Genomic DNA, 27,829 nt, shown 5'->3' with positions numbered 1-27,829 from the left:
CTGGGATTTGGAATGATGGGGGGAATCATGGTCGATTCAGCTGTAATAAATAGTTATAGGATTGCGCACAGATTGCAGACGACGGATTCATGAATTCTCCAGTGTAGCCTTTACTGCGTGCAGAGTAGCGGGGAAGGGCATAACTCTAATGAGAGGAGCGGTGGCGATGATTAGTAGACCGCGCTGAGTTTGCGGGGCGAAACAAATGCATTGTTCTTTTTAACTCAATTCATGGTCGACCCCTTATTGGTTAAGGCCCATTATCCATTGCAAGCCAGGTTGCGCCTTATTTTGGAAACTTCATAATGACCTCTGTATGTTATCTGTCGCATGCATGCGTAGAGTCATTGCTGGGAGTTCTAGAGCATAATTTGCAAGCTTGTGTTGAATCTAGATTTACGAATAACACGGTAGCCGACTTTGCACACAACAGACAGATTAAATAATAATTAAATAAGCAGTCACCGCACTTATTCGATTTATCATGTGGAGCTACTCTACTGTAGTTACATCCAAGAATTCGAGAATGCACCAGCAAAAAGTCAGCATATGAAAGGAGCCAATCGAAATTCTAGCACGGCGTTCTTTATCATTGTTGCTGTAGCCGCCCTGCTGCCCGCAATTCATGCTTTAGAGCCGCGAAATGCCACCAACAATGAATAACAACGGTCTTTCCCGTGAAGATAGACTAAGCAACACTGAGGAAGCAACGGGGTATATTTTCACCAACCCTGAGCTGTGTCTAGACGCCCTCCGGACAGCGGGGTATACCCCAGGAGGAGGACACAAAGGCTTGGCCCAAGTTGGAGACGCTGCTCTGAGGCTAGTTCTGGTCATGGTTGGCTACGAGAAGGGAGCATCAAGGGGTATGTATGAACTGTCTATATACATCTGTTCCCCTAGGAAATGAAATTACACTAGGAGGTCCGCGGGCTGAGCGTTGAGTTAAAAAAAAACTCCCAGAACAGATCAATGACGCGTTAAGAGTCAGGGCATCAAATATCCATCTCGCTAGGCAGGGATTCGAAAAATGCTTGGAAAAATGCGTGTATCGAACCGAGGGGGTCGTTGTCTCTCAGAAAATCATGGCTACGACTGTCCAAGCCGTCCTAGGAGCTGTTTATATCGACTGCGAGCAAAACACCTCCGTTTTCCAGGGAGTGATCAAGGCCTTGGGTCTCTCTTGGCCTGAGAAATAAAATGATTCTGTAATAAAAAGCCCTCTGGATGATTTATTAAGGTTAGTTGCCCATATTGACACTTATTAAGGGTTCACTTCTATCCCATCTGTCAGCCGAACGAAGAGTCTAACCGTCGTGCGCTAGTGCCGATGGCGAACTCCGCACTTGGACTGCAAGTGCCCAAGTTGCTACTAGCAAATAGGATAACATACGATCGGAAACAAGGTAAAATTTTGTAAGATGGCCTGGAGAAGGGGGCTTGTTGTTTTCGTGAGTGGGTTGATAGAGAATGTGGATTAACGACCATTAGTGTATTTGTTCGACTGAATGATTTTCTGGATGTAGGTTTATTTGCGAGATGTGAATTTCTGATTTCAATATAGCCAAGCGGTTACAATATACCGTTTCATGCCAAAAAAAAAATCCTGTTCTTGTTATGCAATGTTCTCGTTACAACTAAGCATCAGGAAAGTGGTGTCTATAATGCATGCATAAAGTCTTCAAACGCGCCGAACACCAGGCCCGACGCTGCCAGTATCAAAAAGCTCAATAAGGCCACAACCTAAGGTCTCTTCCAAAGCCCATCGGAAGTTCATCCCATAGAGCTCTTTCCATTTCTTTGTTTTCCCAGGTAAAACACCAGCAGATTCGCCTCGTGCTCGTTTGGCGGCGTTGTGATATACATCAGACTCAACAGCACCATCCCAGCGGTCCTTAAGAAGAGTTAAAGGCGCTTCGCCGGAGCTAGACCTCTTGAGGAGAGCCATTATTTGTGTTCGAGCCGCTCCTAGCAGACGGAGGTAAGGACCCAGGTTGGGTATGGAAAGAAACATAGTGGTATTTCCAAATTTCCCTTGTCTGGATGCTGCTGTTTCTTGCCCCGGCGACCCTGCGCTAGAAGCATGGCTTCTTGCCGGGGATGAGATGGAGGCAAGAGAGGTGTCAAAAGATGGATGTTTACCTAAAGACGAGGGGGACACGAGAAAACCGGCTCGGACTAAAGCTGAGGTCTCCTCTGGCGTGAAGGTACCAGCTGCAACGGCAGATGTCTTGGTATTTTTGCACAAAATTTCAAGGAATTTTTCTACCCTCAGAAGTTAGTGACTCGTTACTAGAAACTAATATCAGTATTTCCCCCCTTCTTCTTGCTTCCTTACCTTTTAGTTCATCCTCTATGGATGAACTGCCTCTAACTGTTTCCTCCCAATCTTGAACTAAGATCAAACAGTCACCCAGCCCAGCAGAATTTAATCCGCGCCCGGGAATGAAAAGCCTTCGAACCTGAGCAGAATCAACGAGATCAACGATCTCTCTCTCGACTTTAGTTGGCGCATCCAGTAACATATGGACATGCGCAACGGAAACAATAGGTGGGAGAGCACGGCGAAAATTTAAAACCTCCGCGATCCGGGTGCTGTTCATCCCTGCTCTTTCCGGGAGGTCACTGAACATAGTATTGCGGATATACTGGACGGCCTGGATTACACTGTTTACTACCGTTGTTTCGGATATATATTGGGATGGGCCAATATCAGGGAGGATACTATCATTGCTGCTGTCTAACGCCGTCTTGCCAACGGCATTTGAAACGATAGTAGCATTTGGACTGCGGAAAGGTTTCGCGCGTGGGTGGCGTGCGAATGGCGACTGACGCTTGGACGGATGGGCACTTGATGATTTCTTGATTCGCGAAGACTGGGCAGCTGTAAAATGAAGGGACATCACGCACAGTGTCCCACACACGGAGCCAGGTATATGGATAAAGACGATGCAAATTCCATTGAAGAATGAAACGGGGCAATTTAATTACTGGATTCTGGAAGCCTTGGTCCAACATCGTGATATCACGTGGTCTGGTTATCTAATCGTGCCGAAAAGATATCAAAAACCTGAATTGAAGACGTTCAACCCGGCCCGGTAGAATGAGTAAATTGAACTTCCCTTTTGTCTCACAGCAAGGCTCCTTGAGGTATCTTCTTGCTGAGATGGCCTGCGAATAAAGGCCAAGCAAGCATCCGGCATTTTCGTTATCCATCCATCATGAGGGTCAAGGGATGACGTATTTGTGACCAAACTATCCCGCCTTTCGCTAATGTGGAAAAGCATAATCTAGCTTGTTATGATTTCCTTGGAATTCTAGAATCATTCATATATATATATATATATATATAAATGTTGCTCTTGATAAGTAGCACATTTTTATTAAGAAAGAAGCCGGAATTTGATGCAGCGGGTGCCACTTTCCTTTCTTTTCTTCTATTCTCAACTTCAAATTCTCAACTTTGAGACTCAAAACTGAAGTTTTCTCTCTTTCTCTCTCTCCCCCTTCAGAAAGTTCATATTGTTGTTTTTGGCGTAGCTAATCTTCAGTCACAATGACTGTTTTTGTCGTCTCTTTGTACGTTCGTCTTTATCCTCGGGAAAAATCCGATTGATCTCGTGGCTTTTCTGACCTTTTCGCTATAGGTTTCTCCCATATACCGTCAACTTCCACCTTCCCGAAGGTTCGTTAGGTAGGCGACCGTCGAGTCCTAGACGTCGGCATATGTGGGAAGGGCCTTCAGAGCTTCACAGGAAACAATTCAACAGCCTATTCGGTCCTCACAGGAAATCTACTTCCTCCTCGTCGAGGCCAACGTTTTTGAAAGAGCAGGCCCAATTATCTGCCTTCTCATCCGACAAATCTAAGCCAAAGGCAAATCAATCCGGATATCCGTTTCCATCTCACGCAGACCTTCAGCCGCTTGCTCCGAGCGATCCCCACTCACCTACTTGGGGAACCAAGGGAGTCTTCAACCAACCAAAAGCGCAACCTCTTCGTTCTCCCGCACCATCCGTTCTAGCTCACGGTGTTGGCGTTGTTGATACTACTCAGAAGGCGGGGGATATTGATAAACCGTTGGGCTCAACTCAGCCTATCAATGAAACCCAACTGTTTTCGGAAGCAGACTGGACCATAGAAGCGTCGGAGCAAGGGAATGGCGGGCTTCGCAACGCAATCCGCTCTGCTGTGGACACTGGCCTTCTAAAGGAAAAGCTATGGGTTGGAACTCTCGGCATGCCCACCGATGTATTAGATGACCATAGCAAAGATACGATCGCTGAAAAGCTGGAGGTGGACTTCGACTCGTTGACTGTCTTCGTGGGTGACAGTGATCTTGATGGTCATTATCTACATTTTTGCAAAACAATACTTTGGCCAGTTTTCCATTACCAGATCCCTGATAACCCGAAGAGTAAGGCTTATGAAGATCACTCCTGGGTGTACTACGTCAGGACCAATCAAGCGTTTGCAGACCGCATCGTTCGCAATTGGAAGCGTGACGATGTGATATGGATTCACGATTACCACTTGTTATTGGTACCCGCGATGGTACGAAAGCAAATTCCTGATGCTAAGATCGGATTCTTCCTCCATATCGCGTTTCCGTCATCTGAGGTGTTTCGCTGTCTGGCTGTTCGGGAAGAGCTATTAAAAGGCATGCTGGGAGCCAACCTTATAGGCTTCCAAGCGCAAGAATATTGCCACCATTTCCTGCAAACCTGCAGCCGCATACTCACTGTCGAAGCCACGAATGAAGGTGTTCAACTAGAGGATCGCTTCGTTAATGTTGGGACATTCCCAATTGGGATTGATGTGACAGCTTTGGACCGGAGACGTGAAGGAGAAGACGTTGCACAATGGATGCGAATCATTAAGGAAAAATATAATGGAAAGTATCTGGTTGTAGCCCGCGATAAGCTGGACAATATTCGGGGTGTAAGGCAGAAACTGCTCACGTACGAACTTTTCTTGCGAAAATACCCGCAGTGGCAAGACAAGGTATGGAATTAGCTTAGTCTTCCGTGAATTACGAACTATCGCTAATTCCGCCGATCTAGGTCGTTTTAATCCAAGTTGCTTTACCCAGTACGGACCAATCCGAGCTTGATGCAACTGTGTCCGATGTAGTGACGCGAGTGAACTCTGCAAACTTCAGTTTAGCACATCAACCTCTAGTCTTTTTGAAGCAAGATATTAGCTTCTCTCAATATCTTGCTTTGATCACAATGGCCGACGTGCTGATGGTCACTAGCCTTCGCGAAGGTATGAATCTTACAAGTCATGAATTTATTCACTGCCAAGATGGCAAATATTCGGACAAAAAGCACGGCTCTCTAATCCTTAGCGAATTCACGGGGAGTGCGTCCCTCTTTGAGGGGCACCCATTGCTTGTCAATCCCTGGAACTACAAACAATGCGCAGAGGCTTTGGATACTGCTCTAAAGTTGGCTCCCGAACAAAAGGAGCGCAATTGGACAAAGCTAAATAACATAATCATGAAGCATACGACTGCAAATTGGTTCAAAGAATTTACTGACGCCCTCTCGAAGGCTTGGAATGAACAGTCTCTACATGATAATGTGTCCATACCTCGACTGTCAGTCAGTGATCTTTCAACTAAATACAAGGAGTCTTCCAGTCGACTGTTCATCCTCGACTATGAGGGCACGCTTGCATCTTGGGGATCACCAACCAGTATCGTGTTAACGACACCGAAACGTGCCATTGATACATTAAATGACCTAATAGAGGATCCCAAAAATATAGTCTACGTGATGAGTTCCAGAATGCCTGAGGAAATGGAACGACTGTTCCGGCGTGTTGCGGGTTTAGGACTAATCGCGGAAAACGGAAGGTACGTCCGCGAAGCGAATGCGGAAGATTGGATTAAACTTGTGAGCGACGAGCAAACTATTGCGTGGAAGGATGGGGTGGCGGATATGATTCGTTATTTCCAGGAACGTACTGAAGGCAGCTGGGTCGAGCACATGCACTCTTCTCTAGTGTTCCATTTCGCACACGCTGAGAACCCTCAAACAGCCGAAAGACATGCCTCTGAATGCGCCAACCACATTAACGACACCTGCGCGAATCATCAAGTCCACGCCGTCGTGGATCAGGATGCTCTGATTGTCGAGCCCACTACCCCGAACAAGGCAACAGCTGCACGTGTGGTACTAGACGCTATCCAGAAGTCTGCGCGGGCCTCTAATGGTCAGGGGCCGGACTTCCTTTTCGTAGTTGGTGATGGTCGGGAAGATGAGGTGATCTTCCGCTGGGCGAATGAAGTTGGTCGGCAAAAGACGGTCAGGAACGTTCTCACGGTGACATTAGGTTCGAAGAATACGGAGGCAGCGGCAACGTTAACGCAAGGGGTGACTGGTAAGCTTTACTTGAAAACCATTCGATAAGAAATGGAGTGGTTGTTGCTAACATTTTGTGATATAGGTGTACTTTCTTGTCTTCAGAAACTGGCGGCCATTTCACAGTCAAGGCAGTGATGAGTGCCGTTTTGCTCGACAAGAATACTCAATTCCAGTTTTAACCCCGCAAGGCAGGCAGTATTTCATACGCACCAGCATCAAGTCTTCTTAACGGGTGGTATCGCAGCTCTTTTACGTATTATTATAGTGCGTTATGTAGTAAAATCACCTCCATGCTTTCTTACCCCTGAATTATATTTTTTAATGCCTGTCTCCTTCTACATAGCGCGCCGAAAAGGTATTTCGCAACTGTATTAATATTAGGATATATCACTATCATTAGTCCTAAAAAGAGGATATGCGTATATCTATTTACTCACTTTCTCCCGAAATAGAAAGTCGTGAGATCCCGAATTAATATACATATATTGGCTGATCCACGATTCATTCCTCGAAAAGGGGCTTTCTACCCCACCCCACCAGTTATGGAGAAATGGACTCTTGGAAATCTGGAAATCTAAAATTGGTTATATACACTTATGCGTCTATATATATCTATAACTATATACACTCTAGCGCAATGCCTTTCTAACTAGGAGTGAACAGGGAGAAAGGCTATAGCTTACTCCCTCCATTCCCATTCCCATTCCCGTTCCCGTTCCCGTTCCCGTTCCCCTTGCCTTTACCCTTCCTAGGCTCAATATTCCTCTGCGCACTCACAATCAAAGACACATGGTTACTCACCACCACAACCTCACCCTTCTCATCCAAAACAACGAGATCCAAATCCATCCTCCCATCCTTTAACACCTTAGTCTGCACACGGGAATACAGCCACTCCACCCCTTCCGCCGGCAACTTCTTCTTAAACTCCATATTCAACAAGACAGTCGGATACCAGTACCGCGCCATCTCAAGTTTGTCAGCCGCACTATCGCCCTGCCACGGCTTCGAATCAAACCTCTCCAACATCATCGGGAACATATCAACCAGATACCCCAGCGTGCTATCGGTCCAGCGCCCTACTTTTCCATACGGCTTAAACCGCACCCACTGCTCCACAAAGCCCGACGGGCCCTTTGTCCGCCCGCCCGCCTCCTTCGTGTACCGGGGCGTGTAGAATTCCACATGATTCGACGCCTTGCGCATGGACGAGAAGGCAATATGGAACCGCTCCCAGTTGCCGTCGCGGCCGTCACGGGCTAATTTCACAAGATCGACTGCCTGGTCTGGTCGGGAACCCGGTGCCGGCTTGGGATACAGCTCGTACCCGGTCTGCATGGTGGGGCCCTCCTCCGTGTCGAAGTTAGACACGGTAATGTAGCCGGCGACCTCGTGGCGGACAGCACCGTCCGGGTCATGTTGGCTGAGGGTTACGTGGAGGGTGGACGTGCGCGAGCCGAGTTTTGTATCTTGGACGACGAAGGCGGCTGGGCCAGCATCGGTGCGGCGCAGGAAGGTGAGGTGGAGGGCTATTGGGTGCGGCGTGCCGGAGTGGAGGGTTGGGTGGGTGTGTTTGAGATGGATGACGGCCACATTATGGAAGAGAGAGGCTATGTAACCGCCATGGGGCACTGTGAGGGGTCGTTATGATGTCAACGGAAGCCTTTTTTTTTTTTTTTTTTTTTCCGGGCCGCTAAAAGTAGAGAAGGAAAAGGGAATATTTATTACATGCCTGTTCCGATACACCATTCCGGTCGTAGATATGCGGCGTAGGTATGTGATGATACTGGGGAGATGGCAATGGCCTCTCCAAAGCTCTGCGCTGCCGCCATTGTTGCGTTTATTTAATTTAATATCTCTGAATTCAATTTGGTTTCTTGAGACGATTAAAACCTATCCCAGACTCTCTCTCTCTCTCTCTCTCTCACGAAAATGCAGTACAAAATCAAACTGTGCAGCGTGTATGTATGTATACCTCCCACCTATTCTTTCCTCAACATGTGGGTTAGTGATTGGCTGTATGTGCCAAACTCAATGCAAAATAAAATACCGAACCGGAAATCTATTGCTCAAAAAAAAGACAATCTGAACTCTTGAATAATGAATGGATATGCAAGGAGGGATATAAAAAGGACGGGGAAAAACCAATTACCTCATTATTCTCCCCGTAGCTTTTTGATTGGCGAACGACTGGCCGAGTACCTCGGCATCCCGCAACCGAATAACTGTCAACCGGGCGAGATAACGAACTTAAAACTGTCAGGAACAACGGCGGGTAATTATGCGCCCTTGCTATTATTGTCTTGCCTGACCATAAGACTATCCTGAAGTAATGATAACAGTATAAACAGGAGAGTAAAAATTGTAAAAGAAAGTTCGGACTAATTGATTCATTGCGTCTTTTTGCGAAGCCGAATTCGAGGAGGTTATGTGCTGTAATAAGAGTGCAGGGCGCATGCATTCGCTCCGTGATCTGATCAGAAAGAAAATATCCAATAAAATGCGCCAAGTAACCTCTATGGATAGGGCGAGGGTAACGTATTATCTATGCCCCTGTACAAACTTGTTCATCGTCCCTCAAATCCCTCGAGACCAGTTCTACAAGAGTACCTACAAGAATAATTCTATAAATATATATGCAGTGAAATCCAAAAAGAAAAACCGTAAGAATCATAACTTCCCCGCCCTTGCCTGCACCCAAACCCCATACGCCTCCGCACAAACAATCTTCCTCTTAACCCATTCAAGCTGGCCCTTCCCCCTCCCCTTAGCCTCCCCTTCCTCCTGCACAAGCTGTCCGCGCATGAAAACCTTCCGCCCCTCCCTCGCCACACACCACGCCTTCACAACAGCCATGCCGGGAACCCGCACGGGTTTCCGGTACCTAATATCCAGCTGCGCCGTGTATAGCCGCGCGCGCTCCACGCCCTCGTTCTCGTGGTAGCCCGGGATATGTAGCGAGACGGCTAGGGACATGATTTCGTCAAGTAAGGTGGCGACGACGCCGCCGTGTGCTGTGCTTGGGTGGCCGCTTATGCCCGGCGAGCCGAGCGCGAAGAGCGCGAAGAGGTCGACTTTGCTTGAATGGATTGGGGTTGTCTTGGGTGCGTTGGGGCCTGTGGCCGGGGGGGGGAAAGTCGTATATGGCGGTTTTGTCGGGGGTGTGTCTGGGTGCTTCTTGCGCAGGGTCAGGCAGTAGGGGATTGTGGTTGGCGAGCCGATTGTGTGGGCAAAGAAGGCGTCTTCGCCGGTTGAAAGGTCGGAGGATCTGGAGTATGTTTCTACGGCGGTGTGGGTGGAGAGGTTAAGGAAGCTGGAGGTCCAGGGGTCCGATTGGAAGTGGTTGAGGGTTTCCGCGGGGACCTCGTAGGCCGGATGGTCCATGGGTGTAGGTGAGGAAGACATGGCTGCGGTTTTTATTTTCAATTTTTCAATTTATCTATTTCTTTATCCCTTTTCCTGGTAGAAGGATGATTCCTCTGAATGAGGCGCGGATTCCCTAGCGGAGCTGCCGAGAGCTGTTGATCAATTGGCAGATTGGGAACGCTTCTGGAGATAGACGTATGAAGGAAACGAATATCAACCGCATCATAGCCAGGAATGCTTTTCATCTACTTCCTGTTATTGTTTTCTTGTATCTTCTCCTTTTTCTATTCCGCCAAGCCAGATACCGTTATCAGAGTTGTCAGAGCCCAGTTGGACCTCGGCTCGGGAGTTAGGGCTGTTAGTAATATATTAGTCATTCCAGCTGGCAGCATTCCTGATGGATTGACATTTTTCTCTCAGTTGCCTTTGCTTCTCTGCGGGGAAAACTGATCGCCAGCTTCCATGTCGGACACACAATATGGAGTACTATGGCAAGAAGACATTGCTGACCGCTTCCGCAAGTATCCCGCGTGTTTCGTTGTTGGAATAGAGTTTATGCAGAGCTGCAGAATGCACAGAGCGCAAAATTGAGAGAAGATCGCTGGATCGAAGCTGATAGCAGTGATAGGCGGGACGGACCGGACGCTAAAGAATAACTCTATCGGACCCGCCATAAAAGTTAGCTGGCCTTCATTTGCCTGAAGGGACCCATTGAAGAGGCAAAGGAGTGAAAAAAAAAAAAAAAAAAAGCCTGCTGTATGTGCGAACATCGAGGGGGAGGAAACGCCTCTTTTCCCCTGTTTCATTAACAGCGGATATGAAGGCATGGCGGATGCTGGCATGATACAAACCGTGGAGGTTTCATGATTGCTGATAACACCTCCGTTCTCATATGCCAACGATGAGGTGAGCAAGCCACGAGCAGCCCAATTGGCTGAAAAGGTGAGTCCTTCCCAGCATGGGGAAACCATGGCTTAACTAACCGGGATACGCTAGCTAGCCATGCTAATGACATATGACAAGTTGGCGCGCTCAATTTCCTCAAGGGACAACGAGACAGGGAGGGAGAGGGAGGAATACTACTGATGAGTGCAATTGGTTGGTTTTCGTTGAATTGAAGAAAGAAAGAAACCCTGTGGGTAATGTGTTAGATGACCGGTGGGGACAGTACAGAGTATTCAGCCAAAAAAAAAATGAGCATTTCCAACAGGATTACTTCGTCGTCCCTGTTTTTTGTTGTTAGTTGTTAGCGTCCCTTTGAGGCAAGATGAAAAGAGGAGAAAAAAAGCTTGGAATGCCCCGGCGGTGTAACTGTGCCAACCAGAATAATATCCTTCGTGATCCATATTATTGGCAGATACACCCCGCCCCATACAAAATTGTATGGTAGCACAAGTCACTGTCCAACCGGGAACAGCATCGCTAGTTTGCAAATATCCCCATTGGGTAGGAAGGAGCCCGCCTGCAGTGGAAATTGTTGGCTGTTATTTATGCGCCGTTCCTTCCGCACCTTCATTTTTGCCTGTTTGGGCTTTTGCGCACTTTCCAAGGCTCTTCCTCAGGCAATTGCGCTGATTCTTCCTCCGATTCTTTTATCTCCAACGGTCACTGTGTATCCATTCCGCGCAGCATTCAATTACATAGTGGTACAGTACAGTACATTCACTGCACATATTATTCTCTGAGATATTGGATGTAAGTTAAGCTGATCACCGCTGCTCTCCCCAACCCCATGGAGATCCTCACGCAGATCCATCAACTGACAGCTTCACGCTCAACGGCAGGGCAACGAGCACCACAGCAACTACCACCACCACCACAACAACAAGGGCAACAATAACAACGAACGCAGAGTTCTGAAGATAGTTCGCGCTCTCAACCTCAACCAAGCAAAACCCAGCCAGTTAGTCGCATTGGCAAAAAAATATTCCTTAGCTGTATACTGCTCTAGTCGACCGACTTCAATCGCGACTCTGCCGAAACCCATCTTCAAATTCTGTTGCGCTTCGTTCCTATCTGTAGTTAGCTGAGGCCGCTCACACACTGTGACAATGTTGCTCTCCACTGTTGTCTTCTCGCTCTCCCTGCTGGTGACGGGCATCCGCGCCCAAAGCTTCAACCCTGATTCTGTTTCCAAAGAACAGAAACGTAAGTACAGCACATCATTTGCTTTCAGAAAACCAGTGACACTCAGAAACAATTTTGCGCGCTGTTGGCGTGTGCGGCTAACAAAGTAATGTCTAGTTGCTTGGTGTGATGCCCAAACAGCTGCTTGCCCTTCTGTTTGCAAGAGCTTTGCCTCAGTCAACAGGTGCAGCGTGGTACGTGTATCCCTCTCTCTCTCTCTCTCTCTTTTTTTTTTCTTTTTTTTATTTTTTTTTTTTTTTATTTTTTTTTTTTTTTTTTATAATTTTGACGCAACAATTTCATTCGTGCTGCTTTCCATATGTTTATCGATCTTTGCAATCAAGCTGATTCGCGAGTAGAGTGATTTGACCTATACCTGCACCTGCGGCGATGGATCAACTCCAGACCTTACCAAGTACAAAAACACGATCCCGTTCTTCCTCTGCACGGAGACCTATGCGCAATGCATCGAAAACCACCCCGATGACTTGAGTGGCCAAAGAGCCTGCAAGGAGGAGCAAACGAAATGCATGGGAACCCTGGACCCTTTTAAGTCTCCGAATAAAGACCCTGTGCCAACCGCGAGTCGGAAAAAGGTGGACGCTTCTAAATCCACCGCAACTCCCACCACCACCACACCCACTAAGACGAACGAGCCGGCAGTCACCAGCAACCCAGCATCAACGCTTCGCGTGGCAGGTGATTCCTCTGTGGGCATGCTGATTGCTGTGTTCATCGCAGCATCCAGCTTGTTCGCATAGACACCCCGTCTGACCGTAACTGCCGGCGATGTCATGTTTTGAGTGACTGTCAGATTGACAGTGTCATTCGAGTTTTAAATGTCGATCATGCCCTTTCATTATTTGCCGGTGATGATATGAGCGACAAGAACGAAATGAAAGAAAGAACGAGAGAAAGAAGAAGATGGGTCTCGGCACGAACGCGTGTAGTCCGTAGGAAGTTTTTGTTTTGTTCTCTTTGCTTCTCAAGTCTGTAGTCCTTAATCCCCCACCAAAACACTGTGAGCACTCCTTTTTCCCTGTGTGATATTTTTTTGTAGTCATGTTTATGACCAGATGTAACATACCAACCGCTGTAGCAATGGTAGCGATAAAGTTAAGCACTTCCACGGTATAATTCTTTTTACTCGCTCTCTCTTCATATTTTTGAAACTAAATAAGATGTCAAAAGATTTCGCTGGTAGTTTAGTTGCTGATCATCCCTGCTATGACGCCAGCAACAAGGAAGTGAAGCTCCAGCAGGAAAAAAAAAATACTTCGCCAAAAATTGAGAATATCACTGAGCATTCACATAAAAACTCCAAGACTGCTGGAGCCTACTCTGGAGATTTCTATATTTTATCGAATTTTTCCTGATTTTCTTCCAGCCGTATTGTGTGTCCATCAACCCGCTTTTGCCGCCAAAAGGATACACTATCCTCGCCAAGACCGCCGCCCACAACAGTGAAATTCTCGCTCTCCACCGAAAAACTTATCACCCAACGAAATCTTTATCAACTCTTCAACCTTCAACCGCCAACCGCCAACCGCCCAACGAAATCTTTTTATCAACTCTTCAACCTTCAACCGCCAACCGCCAACCGCTAACCTCATCTCCCTCCACCCTACCCCTCGTCCTAGATCAGATCAAGCCATTTACATCTCCGTATACCAACAAGATGGCTCCCGCACCCAACACCCTCCTTATCGAGGGCACGTTTACCGAGCTAGCAGACGAGCTGGCACAGTACATCGACGCGATCCGCAAAGTTGAAAAGGGCGTCAATGCAGAGATCACACCGGCGCTTGATGCCCTGCGGGAGATGGAGCAGACAGAGGAACCCAGTGCTGCGCAGAGCCAGCAGATTCTGGCAAAGAGAGATGAGGTCCTGAAGAAAATTGTTGTGGCTGCGCCTGCTTTGAATGCGGCTCCTGAGAAAGGTAAGATGAACGACTTTTATATTAATTTATTTATACCTAGGGATATAAGGGCTGACCAGGTGGAATTCAAATGCAGAAATCACCGCTGCTTATAATCTTCTCATCCATCTCATCCGCCAATCTTCGTCCGTCAACATGTTCCTCCCACGCATCTGTGGATATCTCGCCAAACCGCTTACATCCTCCCCACAGCATGGCTCAAGCCTGGCTATCTCAATCCTTTCTACAATTTTCAACACCCTCGCGCCACAGGATACAGGCCGCTATCATGTCTTCCTGGCTATCCTTGCAGTCATCCGCCAGGCACCCTCATTATTTGCATTTTCTGCCCTGAAATCACAGCTAAAAACCCAGCTCCCCACATGGCTGGAATCCTGGGATCTTGATGAGGAGGATCTCCAACGCCTCCATATTGCTATTTCTGATGCAGCCAAGGATGCTGGTGACCAAGAACTTGCACACTCTCACCTGGTCTCTGCTCTACGGGCGATCCCGCCTTCAGAAGCTTCCTCCACAGAAGCACATGACCTTGCTCTCCGGGCGTTGCTCTCAGCCCTCACCTCCCCCTCAGTCTTTGATTTCACCCCCCTTACTGCCTCCGACGCCATACAATCCTTACGAACAAGTGAACCTCACCTCTTTGAGCTCCTTGAAATCTTCGCTGCAGACACCCTAGATGCGTATGAGGATAGCATAAAAACCACACCTCTATCTACCATTCATAACCTCTCTACATCCGCTGAGATCCTTCAAACGAAAATGCGCCTCCTTACTCTTGCCAGCCTCGCAGCCTCCACCCCATCCCGCTCATTACCATACGACTCAATTGTCAACGCTCTGCGCATCCCCCGTGAGGATGTGGAAAAATGGGTCATTGATACCATCCGCGCAGGGCTTGTGGAGGGCAAACTCAGCCAGCTGAAGGGTGAGTTCCTCGTGCACCGCGCGACCTACCGGGTATTTGGCGAGAAGCAGTGGGCGGAGGTTCAGGGGCGGTTGATGGTCTGGAGACGCAGTCTGGAGAACGTCCTGGACGTGGTTAGGACCGAGAAGGAAAAGTTTGTGCGGGAGGAGATGGCTGCGGCGAGTGCGGCGGCTGCGGCTGCGGAGAGTGGCGCGCAGAGAGGTGGGGAGAGGAGAAGGGGAGGCGGTGGACATCATCAGAGACAGCACCAGCAGGAGCAGCCGAGGGAGGTTGAGCTAGTTGGTGGGGGGGATTAGGCTTTGATTTCCTCTATTTTTTTTCCATTTTCCATTTTCCTCCTTTTATCTGACTCGACGGTTTTCCTTTGTTGTACGGTACTTGCATTCCCGTCTAATTGCCTTTCCTTTCTAATTCCATTTCCGTTTTCTTTTTTTTTTTTTTTTATCTTTTTCTTCCCTTTCTTTGGGCTTGTTATTACGGATGAAATGCTCCCTGTTTTCCTTCAATGCTGTTATTCAAGAAATGGTCCTTTTTCCCCTCCGCTTTCCGTAAGTTTCTACGCCACATGAGATCAAGATTCTTTAAAACCTCCCCCCCCCCGCGTTTCCCTTGTAACTATGTTTAAAAAAGATTCCTACTACCCTGGCTGTCTTGTTTTTTGCTCGTTTTTATTGTTCATCTACTTCCCGGAGTGCGTGGGGTGAGTGGAGTGGGTATTACATTCCGTTTATGAAGGCAATTGACGAAACGAGGCCAAAAAGAAAAAACGAAAATAGATCTGATTATTGATAAAATATTATACATGAAGGGTTCAAACCGGGAAAAGTGCAAAATTAGGACGTTCGTCTAAATTACCTCCTTATGCCCCTTCTTTCCCTGCTTCGGCCTGTTTGAAAAGTTATATCCATGTCTAATCTTTACTGCACCCACCGTAATTTACACATGCAGCTACATACAATAATATCAATACCGCAAGAGGGAGATGGACTAGGACAGGAAGGACTGCGGTTTTCGAAGTAGGAAGACAAGACAATGGCAGGACCTAACCAGAGCGGATACAAGATATTAAATGTCGTTTATGTTGCGGGAAGGGGTTCGAACGTTCGTTCCTACACGATATTAAGAAACCGACGCCAGAGCTTCTCTTGGGAGACTCGGAAGACGGTGGAGGATCAGTTGCATGCGTGGACAATGCCCTACGCAAATGTCACCATACGTTCATTCAGAGCTCGCTGTTTCCAAGAGAGCCCCTATGATCGAAATGTCTTTAATAAATTCGAAAGGTAGGAGTATTATTGAGGGGGGAAATCCGTCTATCTATGTGCGAGAAAAATCAATATCCATCTCAACCCGCCATGCTTCGCAAAAAGGAATTTAAGATCCGCAGTATAAATAATAACATCAAGCCGTGCGCACTCCCTTGCACACGTTCTTCAACCGGTCCACCCATCGCCCCGTAAAAGGGAGGGTCACCATATTCATATCTCTCCCTTCCCATCACAATCAATTCTCCCCAGACCCCTTTACCCGCGTAATCCCCCTCTTCTCCACACCCTCCCTAATCCGCGCATAAACCTCCTCCATAGTCCCCACCGCTTCCACACTAACCACCTTCCTCTCCTTCTCATAGTGGTGTATAACCGGCATACTCGTCTCCTCAAAGACGCGGAACCGCTTGCGGATAGACTCAATGTTATCATCGTCACGCCCGCTCGTCTCGCCGCGCTTCAACAGCCGGTCCAGCATGACGTCCTCGGGGCAGCGGAGGAATAGTGTGGCCGCGGAGGGACATACCGTCTCCTCGAAGAAGGTTGCCTGGTCCATCTTGCGCGGGAAGCCGTCGATGAGGAAACGTGCGGGTAGACTGGATGGGGAGTTCTTTTGTTGGTCTTGTTCTAGTTGGGCCCTCTCCGCTCTTGCCCGTTCGAGGGTCTCAGACATAGCGTTTGACAGCAGCGCCACGGTAATCTCCATAGGCACGATTATGCCCTCGCGAATATGATGGCGGATCAGGTCGCCATATTGCGAGCCGGCGCGTTGTTGTTCGGCACGCAGCAGGTCGCCTGCAGACAGGTGCGTGAAGCCGTAATCGCGGACGAGGTTGGCGGATTGGGTGCCCTTGCCTGAACCCGGGCCGCCGAGGACGAAGATTACGGTGACGGCGTCCGGGGAGAATTTCGGGGTGGTATTGGTGGAGGAGAGAGGCGGGGTGAGTTCAGCGGGGATTGAGATTGAGTCTGCTGTGGCTTCAGCTGTCGCTGTCTTCTGCTGGGACGACATTTTTCGGAGCGCGCGATTGGACGAGGAGGGCGTAGGAGCCGCTGCCGATCAGGATGATTATGATGCAGGGGAGGATTTTGAACTCTGAAGAGGAGGGTTTTCGGGGCGGGGGTCTGTTTGGAGTGGTGCTGGAGGAGGTGGGGGAAGAGAGTTGAGAGCGGGAGGAAAAGGAGGCGGTCTGTTGTTGGTAGTGGCGGGGTGGTCGCTGTTGGTGCGGGAATATGTGCACGCGGGCAGCCCGAGCGGTGGATGGGGAGGGATTGAGTCGTACAGAGGCAAGACGGGGCGCACTGGTGAACAGACGAGGGAGAGAGAGCGGCATTCCTTGCGCCTGGGTGTCAAGTGAATGGAAGTTATAGAAAGGAAGGTTGAATTGGCTGGTTATATCTAAGCTATCTACGGAGTAGTGGGAGTTATTTGGCGGAATTTCCTGAATAACGTTTGGAGAAATTTTTTTTTTTTTGGTCGGCGGTTTGCTTGGACTGGAAAAACACTGCGCCGAACAGGGCTTTGTATTTAATCCGTACCCCAAGAGGTTACACCCAAACAAGCAAGATGAAGCTTACAACAAATGACGAACCAATCTCTAAAGAGCGTTCTTGTTTACCAATAGACGAGGTTGATTACATTTTTCGTCGCTAGAGACTATTTCCTCCGTAGGTTGTTAGGGTCAATAATGCAAAGGGACTTCTTGCATCTGGCCCAACAGCCCACAAAGGACCAGACGTGAGAAATAGATGTATTTGACTGAAATGACCCCTCCAATCATGTAAACAAACGAGGGGGCATTATTATTATGGAGGATCAGCTCGACCTTTACAAAGCACTAACCACAGCCAAGCTATAGTTAGCTAGCTCCTCGTATGGCGCCAGTACTCCGTACACATAAGTACATATATGGTCCTTCGGCTCTCCATGCCGACCTCTACCTTCCCCCATACGTGTAGGATACGTACTCAAAAGGGATGGCTTCCTAGACTCGTTAGCGACGACTTTTTCACCCTTTGTTGCTCTTGCGGATACGACCTTCCGCTGCGTGTAGCCGTTTTCTCGATGAATATACGACTTCGATGACGTTTCTGTGGGATGCGAGGACTCCCCTATCCAATTTTGTTTTGGCTTCCGAACGGGGTTGATCGTTATTGAGCCGGACATTATACTGAACGTGGCCTTTCCATGAGTTAGGTATCCCTAAATGGACTGCAGCCGTTATTCATGTAATGGTCGGTATAAGATTCACGAACGGCAAAGCCTGAAACATGATAAAATTGGCTTGAGTCATGCATACTAGTAGACATATGCTCGGTATATATCGCGCACATTCCCAGTTGACTGCAAGTGGAAGCTCAACAATCAGAATATTCTGAAGTTAGGATGATAGAAAATATCACCTATTGCCGACTCGACATGCTGCTGCCTGAGGTAAAGTGGAGATATTGATAACACGAGGCACTCGACAGTACTTCTCAAAATCCCATTATCAATCGCACATAAATTGAGCGGGAAATATTGATGAAAGGTTGAAATTTCCGCATCATTGAGGCTCAGGCTCCAATTCTTGTGCCCATGAAAAAGAAGAGGCATCAATGACATATGTCATGTGCTTGAAAGCCGAGGCAGATTTACTCTATATTGTTGATCTGAAGTCCCCTTGAGTGTCTCCAGAGATCAGGAAATATAAATTCCCATTACTACTCAAAAGTTTTGATCTAGAAGGGGCTCGCAAATCAAGAAATTTGCTAAACATTGCAAGGGTAGCCTTCAGCCTCTAAATGCCGGTGCTGGTAAGGTCGTTCGAATCTCCTTCGCTGATGTGAAGTGTCCGATCTAGAAATCCCATCTGGTGGAATAGGAATTTGTACTTGTTGACTTCCATTCTCTGCCTCTATAATGGATAGAGAGTTGTGGGTGGGGTGCGTTATTCCCTCCAGCGATTGATATAAAATAGTATCATGCCAACAACGTGTCGTTCACTCCTATATGTCTATCCTAGTTGTCAGAATGCAGGAATACTTCAAGCCATGGAGCGCGAAACTGACAATGCCAGAAAAATAGGCTTGTTATGATTGTTGCTTGGATGGTAGTCTTGATAGACTCGGGCTGTGTTTTCTGGAACCAAGATTTAAGTTTATTTGAGGACCCGCAACCTTAAATCGTCAGTTAAACATCAACACCAACACCAAGATACTAGGTACATTGTCATCGTGGCCAATTTATGCCAATATCTCAGCCCCCGTGTCCATTATCACGGAGTACTATTTATGAGTTCGAATAATAATTGTCACCCGATACATATCACCAGAAATGGTTCAACATTTTCGCCAACTATAGGTGCAAGGTGGAACAGTTATAGCCCAGAACAGAGTGTGCTTTTCGTACAACAGCCGTGCTGGCACGATCTTTCGAGGCTTCCAGGGTTGGATCAAAAAGAGCGATTTTCAGTCTCAAGTTCATAGCCTCCTTAGGACCTAGCAAACGGACTGCCAAAATCCTGGTTATTTCTCTTTGTTTGTGAGGGGAATTGTTGACAATCTCTGGCAAATTGTGCTCGTTCACAATTGACGGGCCTAAACCAACTTCAAGGTCTCTTCTTGGCAATGGGATAGGCAAGGGACGTGCATTCGTCACCAACCAACCGGCTAGCTCGTCGCTAGGCTAGCCGGGGTAATAATAGCAAGCAGCATTCAGCCCAGGGCGAAAACACCCATCAGCAGAGCCAGTATGTTAGTATTAAAGAAGAATAGTATCCAGAGCAAGGATGGAATTTTGGCAAAGCAGGACAAAATCGGCTCGATGTGCGGCTTCCTTTGTTTCTTCAATAATCGAATGCACATACGGAGTAACGGAGTACAGCGTACATATTTAGCCGCTCTCATGCAAGATGCAACATGATTTCACCCAAGCTCCCATCCCATCACATTTTACTCGCTCAACTAGTCAATTTGATTCGCGTTCCCCCATCTCGAGAGCCAAGACGAAGTGCCCACCCTCGCACCACTATTGGTGGCTGGGAGTAGCGGCATTGGTGTGGTTGCTCGGCACCCAGCCAAGCATCATGTGTGATGAAGGTGTTTTCTACATCAGTCGATCCTTTGGGCGACTTTATGAGGTGTGATTGGAGCATCCGTGTATCCGCTGCCGCCGCACTAAAGGTGGTCAGGCTAAGATTGGCCCACCATGTCAACAAGGATGCGCCGAGGAATGCAAATGAGCATCTGGCCGGCCCAATCCCCGCTGCGAACTGAGGGGCTGAAGGGACCAAGGACATTGTTTCTTCCCAGCCAACGAGGTGAGAGGAGGACGGGGTGGAATGGGTGTGGCACTTATTGGTGAAATGTAACCGCCGACAAGGGCAGACACAACCATGGGTGCCATGGTCACTGCGAGCAAAAGGTAGTGCATGGCCTTTTCTTGCATTTGGAGGGAGAGGAGATATAGCCAGCCCGGCTTAATCCTCAGATGTTCCCCTCCACGTCTCTTTTCTCTCCTCGTTCAACTCAATCCTTCTCTGACCTTTCTATTCTGGTCTATCTGGATATTGTGCGAGTTAATAACTCACTATCTGGGCGACTACTAGTCGGCCGTCTGCTGAACCCATCTGGGCGCTTAACCACTACTTGAGCCTGATTGATCAGCTATTGGATTGCGTGCAACTTGGTGAATGTCTCTCGTCGCATTTCTCTTTTTCCTCTTCTCTGGCTCCTCCGCCTCCTCTTCATCTTGCCTCCTCTTCTCACGTCTTGACTTATCCATTTGACAACTCTCAATTTCTTTTCTTTCCCCTACTCACTAGCCATCTTTATTCTACTTACATTCCTTTCGCTGCGGCTGGCTTCGCGATTATACTCAACTGGCTTCTGTCTAGAACTCATCTCAGTTGAGATATATACCTAATATACCGTTGGAAGAAACAGCCTTGACGTTGGCAGATATTCACACTGCGGACAAGTGCAAAGCGCAATACTCGCTGGCTCGCTGAAAACATTCAGATGCTGTCATAATTCCTGTATTGTCCTGAGTCAAAAGGTTCGTTGGAACCACCTTGGTTCCCCCTCTTCCGGCTACGACGTGGCACCCAATTGACCCCAATTCTTCTTTTCTGGCACAGAGAGAGATTTCTAACATTCCTTCTACCTAGGAACCTCGTGGTTACACAACCCAGAACAAGTGCACTCAATTCGCATTCTTCTGGTTTTTTTTACCTCTCACCTTCTAATTCTTCCTCTGGAGCTGGTCTCTTCGACGTCTACTTTCCTTGTCGTGAATCTGCAATAGTCGACCCACATTCGACTTGACAGTTTGTTCAAGAGGGTCGGCGCCAAATAACCTCCTCCGAGTGACCTGAGATTCTGCTATGACCAATTCGAATTCTAGTGGCGACCGTGCCGACCAGTATGAGCCAGTTTCCCCTCTAGATATTGTTCACTCGACCCACTCAAAGTCTGCGGGCCTTTCGATATCTGTTCAAAAAGAACCAAGCGAACAACCATACCATCCAGCTGCTCTCGGCCTGAAATCTCCTCGAACCACTCGATTCGCAGAAGCCACAACTTTCCACTCTCCTATCGACCCACCTGGGCAATCCCCCTTCGCGGATCCGCCCTCCATGTCACAAACAAACAAACAAACCGAGGTCTCTGACCTAGGGTTCGGGTATATGGCAGACAACCAACCCAGCCAGGCCTCAGAACAATCGCAGACGGCGGCAGGCCGAAACCCACCAAATTCTCCACTGAAGAGCGCACTCAAGTCTCCTGGTGCCCCTGGACGTTCGGTTATGCTCAGTCCTACTTTTCGTGAAGAGCAAATACTTGAGCACCATGAGAAGGCCACAGAGAAAGCCAATGCCAAAGATATTGTAAGTTTCCCCTAGTTTTTGTTTCTCGCAAGTGGATAAATCATCGTCTTATCTCTCTTTTTACATTTTGACATCTTAAACCACAAGTTACTGACAACGGTACAGAAAATCAAAGCCCGTGTACGATTAGCAAAGGTTATGCTGCGTGGTGTGAGCTTTAGCTGCAGTCTGATCATCCTCGCCTTAGTTGCAGCAAGTTTTGCCATCTTCAATGCCACCCGCGGGTTGGCACAAAAAAACTCCTTCAGTCCTTGGGCGCCCAATACTCCGCTGTGGCCTCAAATCCTAGTCCTTAGTATCGCCTGTGTGTCCCTCCTGTTTTGTATTGGAGTTTTCTACGGATACTGCCGTGGCGGACATAAGCGAGCAGAAAAGGTGGCCGTTTACTACACCGTTTTCTCCGTGTTGTTTTTCATCGTCGTACTGGTTATGTGGGTTGTCGGTGCAGCTGTATTGCAAAATAGCATAAACTCTACCTCGAACAAAGATATGTGGGGCTGGGCCTGCAACCCAGGTACCCGAAGGGAGCTCTACAAGGAGCAAGTTGACTATGAGCTTGTTTGCCGTATGCAGGTAATAATTCGCCCAATCATGGTACAACGAATAAAAACACGAAACGAAGGACTAATTTTTTTTTCAGGATTGGGCACTTGTATGCTGCGTCATTGAGATTGTTATTGAGGTGCTTGTCATCAGCATTTACGCTGTGGTCTTCTACCGCTTCTACTCCAAGCGCAAGCTACGCAAATCCATGGACGTCCGCGACAAAGCTCGCTCCGATCTTTACCTCGCCCATTTGCGAAGCCAATCCGCACCCAATACCCCAGGGTTCCCAAGACATGGGCCAGCATCGCCGCCGATGAGCCCTTCCCCCATGAAAGGAGACTACTATGCTGCCGCTGAGGAGGGTTACTCAACGCAATATGCAACTCCCAAAACCCCCGAAGCCACCCACATGGGCACGTCACGACCTTTCCAGCTCCGCCCGCCACCAATCCGTGTCCAAGATGCCACCCCTAAAATCTCACAAGAGGGCTTCAACATGCCAATGTCGCCAGCTAATCGCGAGCGCAGGAACGAACATGTCGATGCCGCACCCGGCGAACAGAAGTACGAAAGCGTACCGATTCCTGGTGCTTACACGACATCTCTTACAAGTCCCACATTCGCTCCTGAAACACGAGGCAGCGACGTCATCCCCGGAATGGCAGTGACAACAACAGAACGTATCGTACCGTCTCGCAACTCGTAAACGAGCCACAAAAAACGCCGACCGGGCTCTTTTGTTGCGAGCGTTTCTCTGTATAGTCAGCTCTGTACGACATTTGGCGTCTAGCTGAAAGAGAACTATAAAACTGTACGATATTTTCTTATTACAAATTACATATACTAGGCAAAGAGGCCATTGGTTTCTGGTTCGACGGAGAGTAAAACATTCTCGGATGCCCTTGTTTTACGAAACAAGCAGGGGACATTTGATTCCTGGAAACAATCAAGTTTTCTTGTGACACAAACCGCCCACCCTTGCCGGTATGATTTATGGGACGACGTCGAGCAAGAATTCCGGTGTAGCGAGGGGCATATTGGCGTTATTCGGTTTTTGATCTGTTTCGCTTTGCTAATACACATACATATATCCCTATAGTTAATACGTCAGATATTTTTCCTTTTGTTTATCGTGTTGGAGCGTGTGACTGCAAAACACGAATTTTTGTCAGTGGTTTGTCGTGTTGTCTATTGGTGGTGTGAACTGGTCACAGATTTCTCCCGCTTGCTTTTCGGCTGCTTTTGTTCTGGTGGATTGAGTGAGACGGTTAAAATGATGGATGGATGGATTGATGGGAACTTGAACCACTACTAAGTTACCCTGACTATGCTATCTACCTCTTTCCTTCCGAGATCTTTTTATTTTCAGTTTAGCTGAGCTACTTTTATTTATCATATTTTTCTAACTATCTCTCCTATCACACTCAACCAGCAGTAAATACGTCTCTGCCTCATTTCTATGAGTCCTTGTCGTGGCGCTCTACAAACATCCAACTACTGTACACTTCGTTCATGTTTATCTAACTATCAGTTAGTTATGCTCAATCAACCAAAGATAAGAGGATCTAAATCAAGACTCACTCTTGCAGCTCACCTCCAAGCTAAAATTGGAACACCCAAAAAATGATCGAATTAATTTCCCCGTATGATATCCGGGGGGGTACGCGAGGAACTACATCAAGTGAAGTGGTTGCTCACACGATTCGTGTATGCAGCCCTTTTAACTACTTATTTCTCGAAATACGTTCAGAAACTCACGGTCAGTTTGAGTAAATGTGGTAGAAAACATGGGTAAAAAATAGCAGCTATACTTGGGAAAATCACAGAAGTGCAGCAACACAAAGCTATTCAGCGCCAGCAACACCAAAAACAAGCCAAAATAAAAGAGTTCAAAAGTCAAGCCAAGGAAAACCGTAACAAACCAAACATCTCAAAGGAATAATAGAAAATAATAGTATTATAAGACCTCAATCCACCTAAGAAGGCACCAATCCCCATGCGCTATTAATACCAAACCAACCACAGCACCAAAAAGTCAACCAGTCTACCATAAGAATTGTGCCATGAAGCGCGAAAGAATGAAAAACAAGGCACACCCACGCCTCCCCATTTGGGTGACGCGCGAGGATTGGGTATTGGATGTCAGGACACTCTAGGCCTCTCCTTCAATAACAGCGCCTGGGTCCTTGGTCACGTAAATTTCCTCTAGTCCGTTACCCTGCCATCCATCAATGCCACCTTTATTTTCCAGCACAAGGCCCTTTTCATTAGCTAGGTGAAGTAAGCAGATGAAACAATATGATGTACTAATGTCGCGTAACGCTTGTTCGGGATATGCTGTTTTGAGGCCCTGCATCACGGATGTGAATCGAAGGCTATTGCCATCCGCGCCTACATCATCTTCCGTCGGATCCGGCGTTTCTGTAGATGAGGGTGGTGGAGCTTCCGCATCTTTCGGCAAGTCTAACGACGTTACCGCTGCCGAAGGCGATGAAGAGCTGAACGCTGATGAATCGATTAATCGATCACCCATGCCTTTCCACATTTCTTCCTTTAACCGGCGTACGTCAACTTTCTTCGCCACTCTAGCGTAAGCAACGTAATCGGGCCGCACTCTTCGACCGCCTTGAGTAACAAGTTGAGAACCGAAACCACCAGCAAGCGCTCCTCCTGGGGTTGCAGCAGCATGTAATAAAGCAGTGAGTCCGGAGAGACCGCCTGATTCACCTGCAGACGTGCTTGGGCGAGCATTAGGGTCCATAGTAGGCGAGAATGCTTCTCTTGCATCGGCGAACGGCATGTTATCGTCATCATCATCAGGCCCCACGGGAAGCCCATGTGGGAAGGCTAGACCCTCATCATCTGCAAAGAAGTTGGCGTCATAAGCACCCGTAGGAGCAGCACTATCATCTATGCTGGTTTGCTCAGCGCCAGGTTTGTGTGCAGCCCAGAATGCCTCATTCATCTCGCTGTTGTTTGAGAGATTTTGCTGGTTTCTAATTTGTCGACCTCTCGCAAGAGATTTGAAGCCCATTCTGGCCTTTGGTTTCAGGAATAATCGAAGTAGTTCTCGTGAATTAAAATGTTTGTCGTCAGGAAGAAGGTTTCTACCCTTGGTCTTCCATTGTGTTTTGGGCAGGGAGATAGCGGAGTTAGAAGATGATTGGGTATAGATCATTTCTGCCAGAGTAGGGTCAAGGGGCGAAGCAAAATCGATTTCAAAGGGTTCCTTTTCTTTGCGTATCCGAGGAGCGGCATTAGTTGTGCTAGTTGCTTCCTTGATGCGTCTGATTTTCCAGTGCTCGGGTCCGGCCCAATTTTTCTGTAAAGCATTGTCAAAATAGCTGAGAATGTTGTCATGCTCTTTAGCAGCCGGTTGATGTGAAAGAGAAATAGTATACGGATCATTAGAATCAGAATCCATGCCCTCATCACCATCATCGATGCGGTGGACTTTCAGCATAGGCTCGAGAGCAGCGTCCCTAGCCCACGCCTCACCACCTTCACCGAAGCCAGTGTCACCTCCAAGATCAAAACCTGTAATGGTTGCATCGTCATCATCAAATCCGACAGCGATATCATCATCTAGCATAATCCCAGATGCTTCACCAACCCCTGGTTCGAGCTGCGATTTGTCCTGTCGCCAATCATCAGGCGCACGTAGGAAAGGAATATCGAGTGAGCCACTTGGGTCCCCAAGATCAAAATCTTTCAGAGAGGGGCAGATATCTTGCTCATCAAGGATATCAAGGCTTGAAAAGAATTTGTTCGCTAGCGGTCCAAGGTCAATTTCAACATTTTCGTCGTCCCAATCATTATTTTGTGGTGCGGGTGACGGCGACGGAAGTGCATCCGTCTCTGCCGTTCCTTCTCGGTCATCCTTTCCAGAGTTCCAATCACCATCTGCTGTGGCATCTCCGGCATCGTCGCTGCTGTCGAATACAATCCTACCAGTGCCATCGATTGAAAGGTGGTTCAGAAGAAGTCCCTTTGCTCCACCTTCGTCGAAATCGGCCGAAGCTTTCTTGAATAAAGGATCCACAGAAAACTCCAATTCAAACTTCTTCAATTGGAGGGAAGAAAACGAAGGTGCCAAGGTATTTTCGTGTGATCGTGTCTAGAATAGAACATGTAAGTTTCTGGAAGTAGAAAGAAATCTCCACAAGGATATTGTGACTCTTACCTTCTTCTGCTTCTTTCGTGTCACTCCATCCTCCCCAGTCTCCTCCTCATCATCTTCATCACCCTCACCGCTTTCGCCCTCATCTTGCTGTCTTTTCTTATTATTGCTATCCGCCAACCCGCTGAGCAACTTGCCGGTTTCAGTCGCAACACTGTCAACTCGACTAGTGTAGATTTTCACACATCCATCAAGCGTGCAACTGGCCTTCTGGAAATTAACCCCGTCGCCTTCCTTTAGTAGTGACATGTCATGGAAGTAGTCAATGAGCGCAAAGTTCCACGAATTCGCCGCGTTAATTTTATTATCCGTGGCCATCTTCATCCACTCTTCGAAATTCGCTAAGATAGGTACTCGTTTCATAGGCGTTACTGCTCTGCCATTGACGATTTGCCGTCCACCTGAATCAGTTTCCCTCCCTCCCCCTCTTACGCTGGAGCCGCGAGGCGTTCGCGGGCTGCTACTCGATGCTCGGTCGTAGTTGTTGATCTTGCGCATGGGTGGCATGGGCGTCTTGACCGCCGCTTTGATCTGATTCATTTGGAGATCATGGAGGGCCTGTCGGGATTGAAAGCGCGCAACTTTCTCGCCCGCATCGTCATTTAGTGGAATCCTGTGGTTGTTGTAGTAGAAGTAAGCATCAGGCGTTGTAAAGAGGATTGATTTATCGGCTCAACACTCCGCTCCTTCCTTGCCTTGGGCACCTTTCCCCCTTTCATTGCATTATTCTACACTGCTCTTTCCCTCATTATAAAAAGAATCTATTGCTTACTTCATCGGAGAATTCTTGTGCGGCGTTGTGGCCTGTTTGGAAGACCCGCGCCGATTATTCTTTTGCGGGGGGTTGACGACTCGAGGCATGGTTGCTGAGACGGGGGTGGCACGTAGGGAAGTGAAGATAAACCGGGAAAAAATACAATCAGTATTGGCAGAAGCTAAACTGTAATGTCATGCCGAATCAAGATATGGTATATTCGCTAAGCTATCTGAACGTACAGGCGGGATATCGATAGGAGTTCCAAGGCTATGTCGTCTGTTTTGGTTCGCAACAAACGCGGAGCTTTGAGTTTGGGTTGTCAACATAAACATTCGGGCTGCGGGACGGACCAGATGTGCGATTCTGCTGATGTCATCATTCACGTGAGTAATCATGTGATAATAAAGCCCTACCTAAATTTGAATGGGAACCTACTATCTTCAATATAGCGAAGCAGTGTTTCGAATTTACTATACGAA

The 27,829-nt window shown here is 47.8% G+C and overlaps 11 protein-coding genes across 13 annotated transcripts; 5 read left to right on the top strand and 6 right to left on the bottom strand.

Moving 5' to 3' along the window:
• Positions 1–274: 274 nt before the first annotated feature.
• Positions 275–3,005, top strand: BDBG_07975. 2 transcript variants are annotated; one of them, XM_031723336.1, is made up of 4 exons: positions 275–866; positions 964–1,240; positions 1,326–2,277; positions 2,410–3,005. In XM_031723336.1, exons 1-2 carry the CDS (start codon positions 644–646, stop codon positions 1,197–1,199), a joined length of 459 nt encoding a protein of 152 aa, XP_031580481.1. In that variant the 5' UTR covers positions 275–643; the 3' UTR covers positions 1,200–1,240; positions 1,326–2,277; positions 2,410–3,005. The 2 variants fall into 2 exon arrangements, with proteins under 2 accessions (XP_031580481.1, XP_002621757.1); XM_002621711.2 differs by lacking the exon at positions 2,410–3,005 and having other exon boundaries at positions 353–866; positions 964–1,208; positions 1,270–2,317.
• On the bottom strand, positions 387–3,186 carry BDBG_07974 (uncharacterized protein). The gene is made up of 2 exons (XM_002621710.2): positions 2,339–3,186; positions 387–2,265 (listed from the first exon to the last, which is right to left on the bottom strand). Exons 1-2 carry the CDS (start codon positions 2,901–2,903, stop codon positions 1,682–1,684), a joined length of 1,149 nt encoding a protein of 382 aa, XP_002621756.1. The 5' UTR covers positions 2,904–3,186; the 3' UTR covers positions 387–1,681.
• Positions 3,018–8,057, top strand: BDBG_07973 (trehalose 6-phosphate synthase). The gene is made up of 4 exons (XM_002621709.2): positions 3,018–3,579; positions 3,648–5,004; positions 5,064–6,387; positions 6,454–8,057. Exons 1-4 carry the CDS (start codon positions 3,557–3,559, stop codon positions 6,504–6,506), a joined length of 2,757 nt encoding a protein of 918 aa, XP_002621755.1. The 5' UTR covers positions 3,018–3,556; the 3' UTR covers positions 6,507–8,057.
• On the bottom strand, positions 6,884–8,543 carry BDBG_07972 (uncharacterized protein). Its single transcript, XM_031723335.1, has 2 exons — positions 8,104–8,543; positions 6,884–8,002 (listed from the first exon to the last, which is right to left on the bottom strand). The coding sequence occupies exons 1-2, from the start codon at positions 8,201–8,203 to the stop codon at positions 7,044–7,046; spliced, it is 1,059 nt and encodes a 352-aa protein (XP_031580480.1). The 5' UTR covers positions 8,204–8,543; the 3' UTR covers positions 6,884–7,043.
• A 109-nt stretch (positions 8,544–8,652) lies between these two features.
• Positions 8,653–13,015, top strand: BDBG_07970 (uncharacterized protein). Its single transcript, XM_031723332.1, has 5 exons — positions 8,653–10,094; positions 10,158–11,432; positions 11,522–11,885; positions 11,982–12,058; positions 12,224–13,015. The coding sequence occupies exons 3-5, from the start codon at positions 11,789–11,791 to the stop codon at positions 12,623–12,625; spliced, it is 576 nt and encodes a 191-aa protein (XP_031580477.1). The 5' UTR covers positions 8,653–10,094; positions 10,158–11,432; positions 11,522–11,788; the 3' UTR covers positions 12,626–13,015.
• BDBG_07971 lies at positions 8,654–13,086 on the bottom strand. 2 transcript variants are annotated; one of them, XM_031723333.1, is made up of 3 exons: positions 12,952–13,086; positions 10,589–12,863; positions 8,654–10,395 (listed from the first exon to the last, which is right to left on the bottom strand). In XM_031723333.1, the coding sequence occupies exon 3, from the start codon at positions 9,774–9,776 to the stop codon at positions 9,042–9,044; it is 735 nt and encodes a 244-aa protein (XP_031580478.1). In that variant the 5' UTR covers positions 9,777–10,395; positions 10,589–12,863; positions 12,952–13,086; the 3' UTR covers positions 8,654–9,041. The 2 variants fall into 2 exon arrangements, with proteins under 2 accessions (XP_031580478.1, XP_031580479.1); XM_031723334.1 differs by having other exon boundaries at positions 10,589–12,960.
• On the top strand, positions 13,047–18,159 carry BDBG_07969 (eukaryotic translation initiation factor 3 subunit M). Its single transcript, XM_002621705.2, has 2 exons — positions 13,047–13,804; positions 13,881–18,159. The coding sequence occupies exons 1-2, from the start codon at positions 13,543–13,545 to the stop codon at positions 15,023–15,025; spliced, it is 1,407 nt and encodes a 468-aa protein (XP_002621751.1). The 5' UTR covers positions 13,047–13,542; the 3' UTR covers positions 15,026–18,159.
• BDBG_07968 (cytidylate kinase) lies at positions 15,490–17,580 on the bottom strand. The gene has a single exon (XM_002621704.2). The coding sequence runs from the start codon at positions 17,007–17,009 to the stop codon at positions 16,233–16,235; it is 777 nt and encodes a 258-aa protein (XP_002621750.1). The 5' UTR covers positions 17,010–17,580; the 3' UTR covers positions 15,490–16,232.
• Positions 18,160–18,169: 10 nt separating the features above from the next.
• BDBG_07966 (uncharacterized protein) lies at positions 18,170–24,092 on the top strand. The gene is made up of 4 exons (XM_031723330.1): positions 18,170–21,035; positions 21,148–21,867; positions 21,973–22,440; positions 22,508–24,092. The coding sequence occupies exons 2-4, from the start codon at positions 21,364–21,366 to the stop codon at positions 23,117–23,119; spliced, it is 1,584 nt and encodes a 527-aa protein (XP_031580475.1). The 5' UTR covers positions 18,170–21,035; positions 21,148–21,363; the 3' UTR covers positions 23,120–24,092.
• Positions 19,939–20,277, bottom strand: BDBG_07967 (uncharacterized protein; the record flags this gene model as incomplete). The annotated part of the gene is made up of 1 exon (XM_031723331.1): positions 19,939–20,277. The coding sequence occupies one exon, from the start codon at positions 20,275–20,277 to the stop codon at positions 19,939–19,941; it is 339 nt and encodes a 112-aa protein (XP_031580476.1).
• Positions 23,679–27,647, bottom strand: BDBG_07965 (condensin complex subunit 2). Its single transcript, XM_031723329.1, has 4 exons — positions 27,366–27,647; positions 26,597–27,206; positions 23,995–26,530; positions 23,679–23,933 (listed from the first exon to the last, which is right to left on the bottom strand). The coding sequence occupies exons 1-3, from the start codon at positions 27,452–27,454 to the stop codon at positions 24,566–24,568; spliced, it is 2,664 nt and encodes an 887-aa protein (XP_031580474.1). The 5' UTR covers positions 27,455–27,647; the 3' UTR covers positions 23,679–23,933; positions 23,995–24,565.
• Between the last annotated feature and the right edge of the window lie 182 nt (positions 27,648–27,829).

The sequence above is a fragment of the Blastomyces gilchristii genome (assembly GCF_000003855.2).
Source record: "Blastomyces gilchristii SLH14081 genomic scaffold supercont1.21, whole genome shotgun sequence".
In the NCBI taxonomy this organism is placed as follows: Eukaryota; Fungi; Ascomycota; class Eurotiomycetes; order Onygenales; family Ajellomycetaceae; genus Blastomyces; species Blastomyces gilchristii.
The sequence above is the reverse complement of the archived record's forward strand: the minus strand, read 5'-3'. Positions and strand labels throughout refer to the sequence as shown.

What these genes read in the sequence shown, in the direction of transcription:
- BDBG_07975 (XM_031723336.1), top strand. Translation starts at nt 644, where the DNA reads ATGCCACCAACAATGAATAACAACGGTCTTTCCCGTGAAGATAGACTA. An exon ending in CGAGAAGGGAGCATCAAGGG is followed by an intron (nt 867 to 963) that starts GTATGTATGAAC and finishes AAAAACTCCCAG; the next exon opens with AACAGATCAATGACGCGTTA.
- BDBG_07974 (XM_002621710.2), bottom strand. Translation starts at nt 2,903, where the DNA reads ATGTCCCTTCATTTTACAGCTGCCCAGTCTTCGCGAATCAAGAAATCA. An exon ending in CATAGAGGATGAACTAAAAG is followed by an intron (nt 2,266 to 2,338) that starts GTAAGGAAGCAA and finishes TTCTGAGGGTAG; the next exon opens with AAAAATTCCTTGAAATTTTG.
- BDBG_07973 (XM_002621709.2), top strand. Translation starts at nt 3,557, where the DNA reads ATGACTGTTTTTGTCGTCTCTTT. An exon ending in ACTGTTTTTGTCGTCTCTTT is followed by an intron (nt 3,580 to 3,647) that starts GTACGTTCGTCT and finishes TTTTCGCTATAG; the next exon opens with GTTTCTCCCATATACCGTCA. An exon ending in ACCCGCAGTGGCAAGACAAG is followed by an intron (nt 5,005 to 5,063) that starts GTATGGAATTAG and finishes CCGCCGATCTAG; the next exon opens with GTCGTTTTAATCCAAGTTGC.
- BDBG_07972 (XM_031723335.1), bottom strand. Translation starts at nt 8,203, where the DNA reads ATGGCGGCAGCGCAGAGCTTTGGAGAGGCCATTGCCATCTCCCCAGTA. An exon ending in GGAATGGTGTATCGGAACAG is followed by an intron (nt 8,003 to 8,103) that starts GCATGTAATAAA and finishes GACCCCTCACAG; the next exon opens with TGCCCCATGGCGGTTACATA.
- BDBG_07971 (XM_031723333.1), bottom strand. Translation starts at nt 9,776, where the DNA reads ATGTCTTCCTCACCTACACCCATGGACCATCCGGCCTACGAGGTCCCC.
- BDBG_07970 (XM_031723332.1), top strand. Translation starts at nt 11,789, where the DNA reads ATGTTGCTCTCCACTGTTGTCTTCTCGCTCTCCCTGCTGGTGACGGGC. An exon ending in TGTTTCCAAAGAACAGAAAC is followed by an intron (nt 11,886 to 11,981) that starts GTAAGTACAGCA and finishes AGTAATGTCTAG; the next exon opens with TTGCTTGGTGTGATGCCCAA. An exon ending in CAGTCAACAGGTGCAGCGTG is followed by an intron (nt 12,059 to 12,223) that starts GTACGTGTATCC and finishes ATTCGCGAGTAG; the next exon opens with AGTGATTTGACCTATACCTG.
- BDBG_07969 (XM_002621705.2), top strand. Translation starts at nt 13,543, where the DNA reads ATGGCTCCCGCACCCAACACCCTCCTTATCGAGGGCACGTTTACCGAG. An exon ending in GAATGCGGCTCCTGAGAAAG is followed by an intron (nt 13,805 to 13,880) that starts GTAAGATGAACG and finishes ATTCAAATGCAG; the next exon opens with AAATCACCGCTGCTTATAAT.
- BDBG_07968 (XM_002621704.2), bottom strand. Translation starts at nt 17,009, where the DNA reads ATGTCGTCCCAGCAGAAGACAGCGACAGCTGAAGCCACAGCAGACTCA.
- BDBG_07966 (XM_031723330.1), top strand. Translation starts at nt 21,364, where the DNA reads ATGACCAATTCGAATTCTAGTGGCGACCGTGCCGACCAGTATGAGCCA. An exon ending in AAGCCAATGCCAAAGATATT is followed by an intron (nt 21,868 to 21,972) that starts GTAAGTTTCCCC and finishes ACAACGGTACAG; the next exon opens with AAAATCAAAGCCCGTGTACG. An exon ending in AGCTTGTTTGCCGTATGCAG is followed by an intron (nt 22,441 to 22,507) that starts GTAATAATTCGC and finishes TTTTTTTTTCAG; the next exon opens with GATTGGGCACTTGTATGCTG.
- BDBG_07965 (XM_031723329.1), bottom strand. Translation starts at nt 27,454, where the DNA reads ATGCCTCGAGTCGTCAACCCCCCGCAAAAGAATAATCGGCGCGGGTCT. An exon ending in CACAAGAATTCTCCGATGAA is followed by an intron (nt 27,207 to 27,365) that starts GTAAGCAATAGA and finishes CAACAACCACAG; the next exon opens with GATTCCACTAAATGACGATG. An exon ending in CACGAAAGAAGCAGAAGAAG is followed by an intron (nt 26,531 to 26,596) that starts GTAAGAGTCACA and finishes GTTCTATTCTAG; the next exon opens with ACACGATCACACGAAAATAC.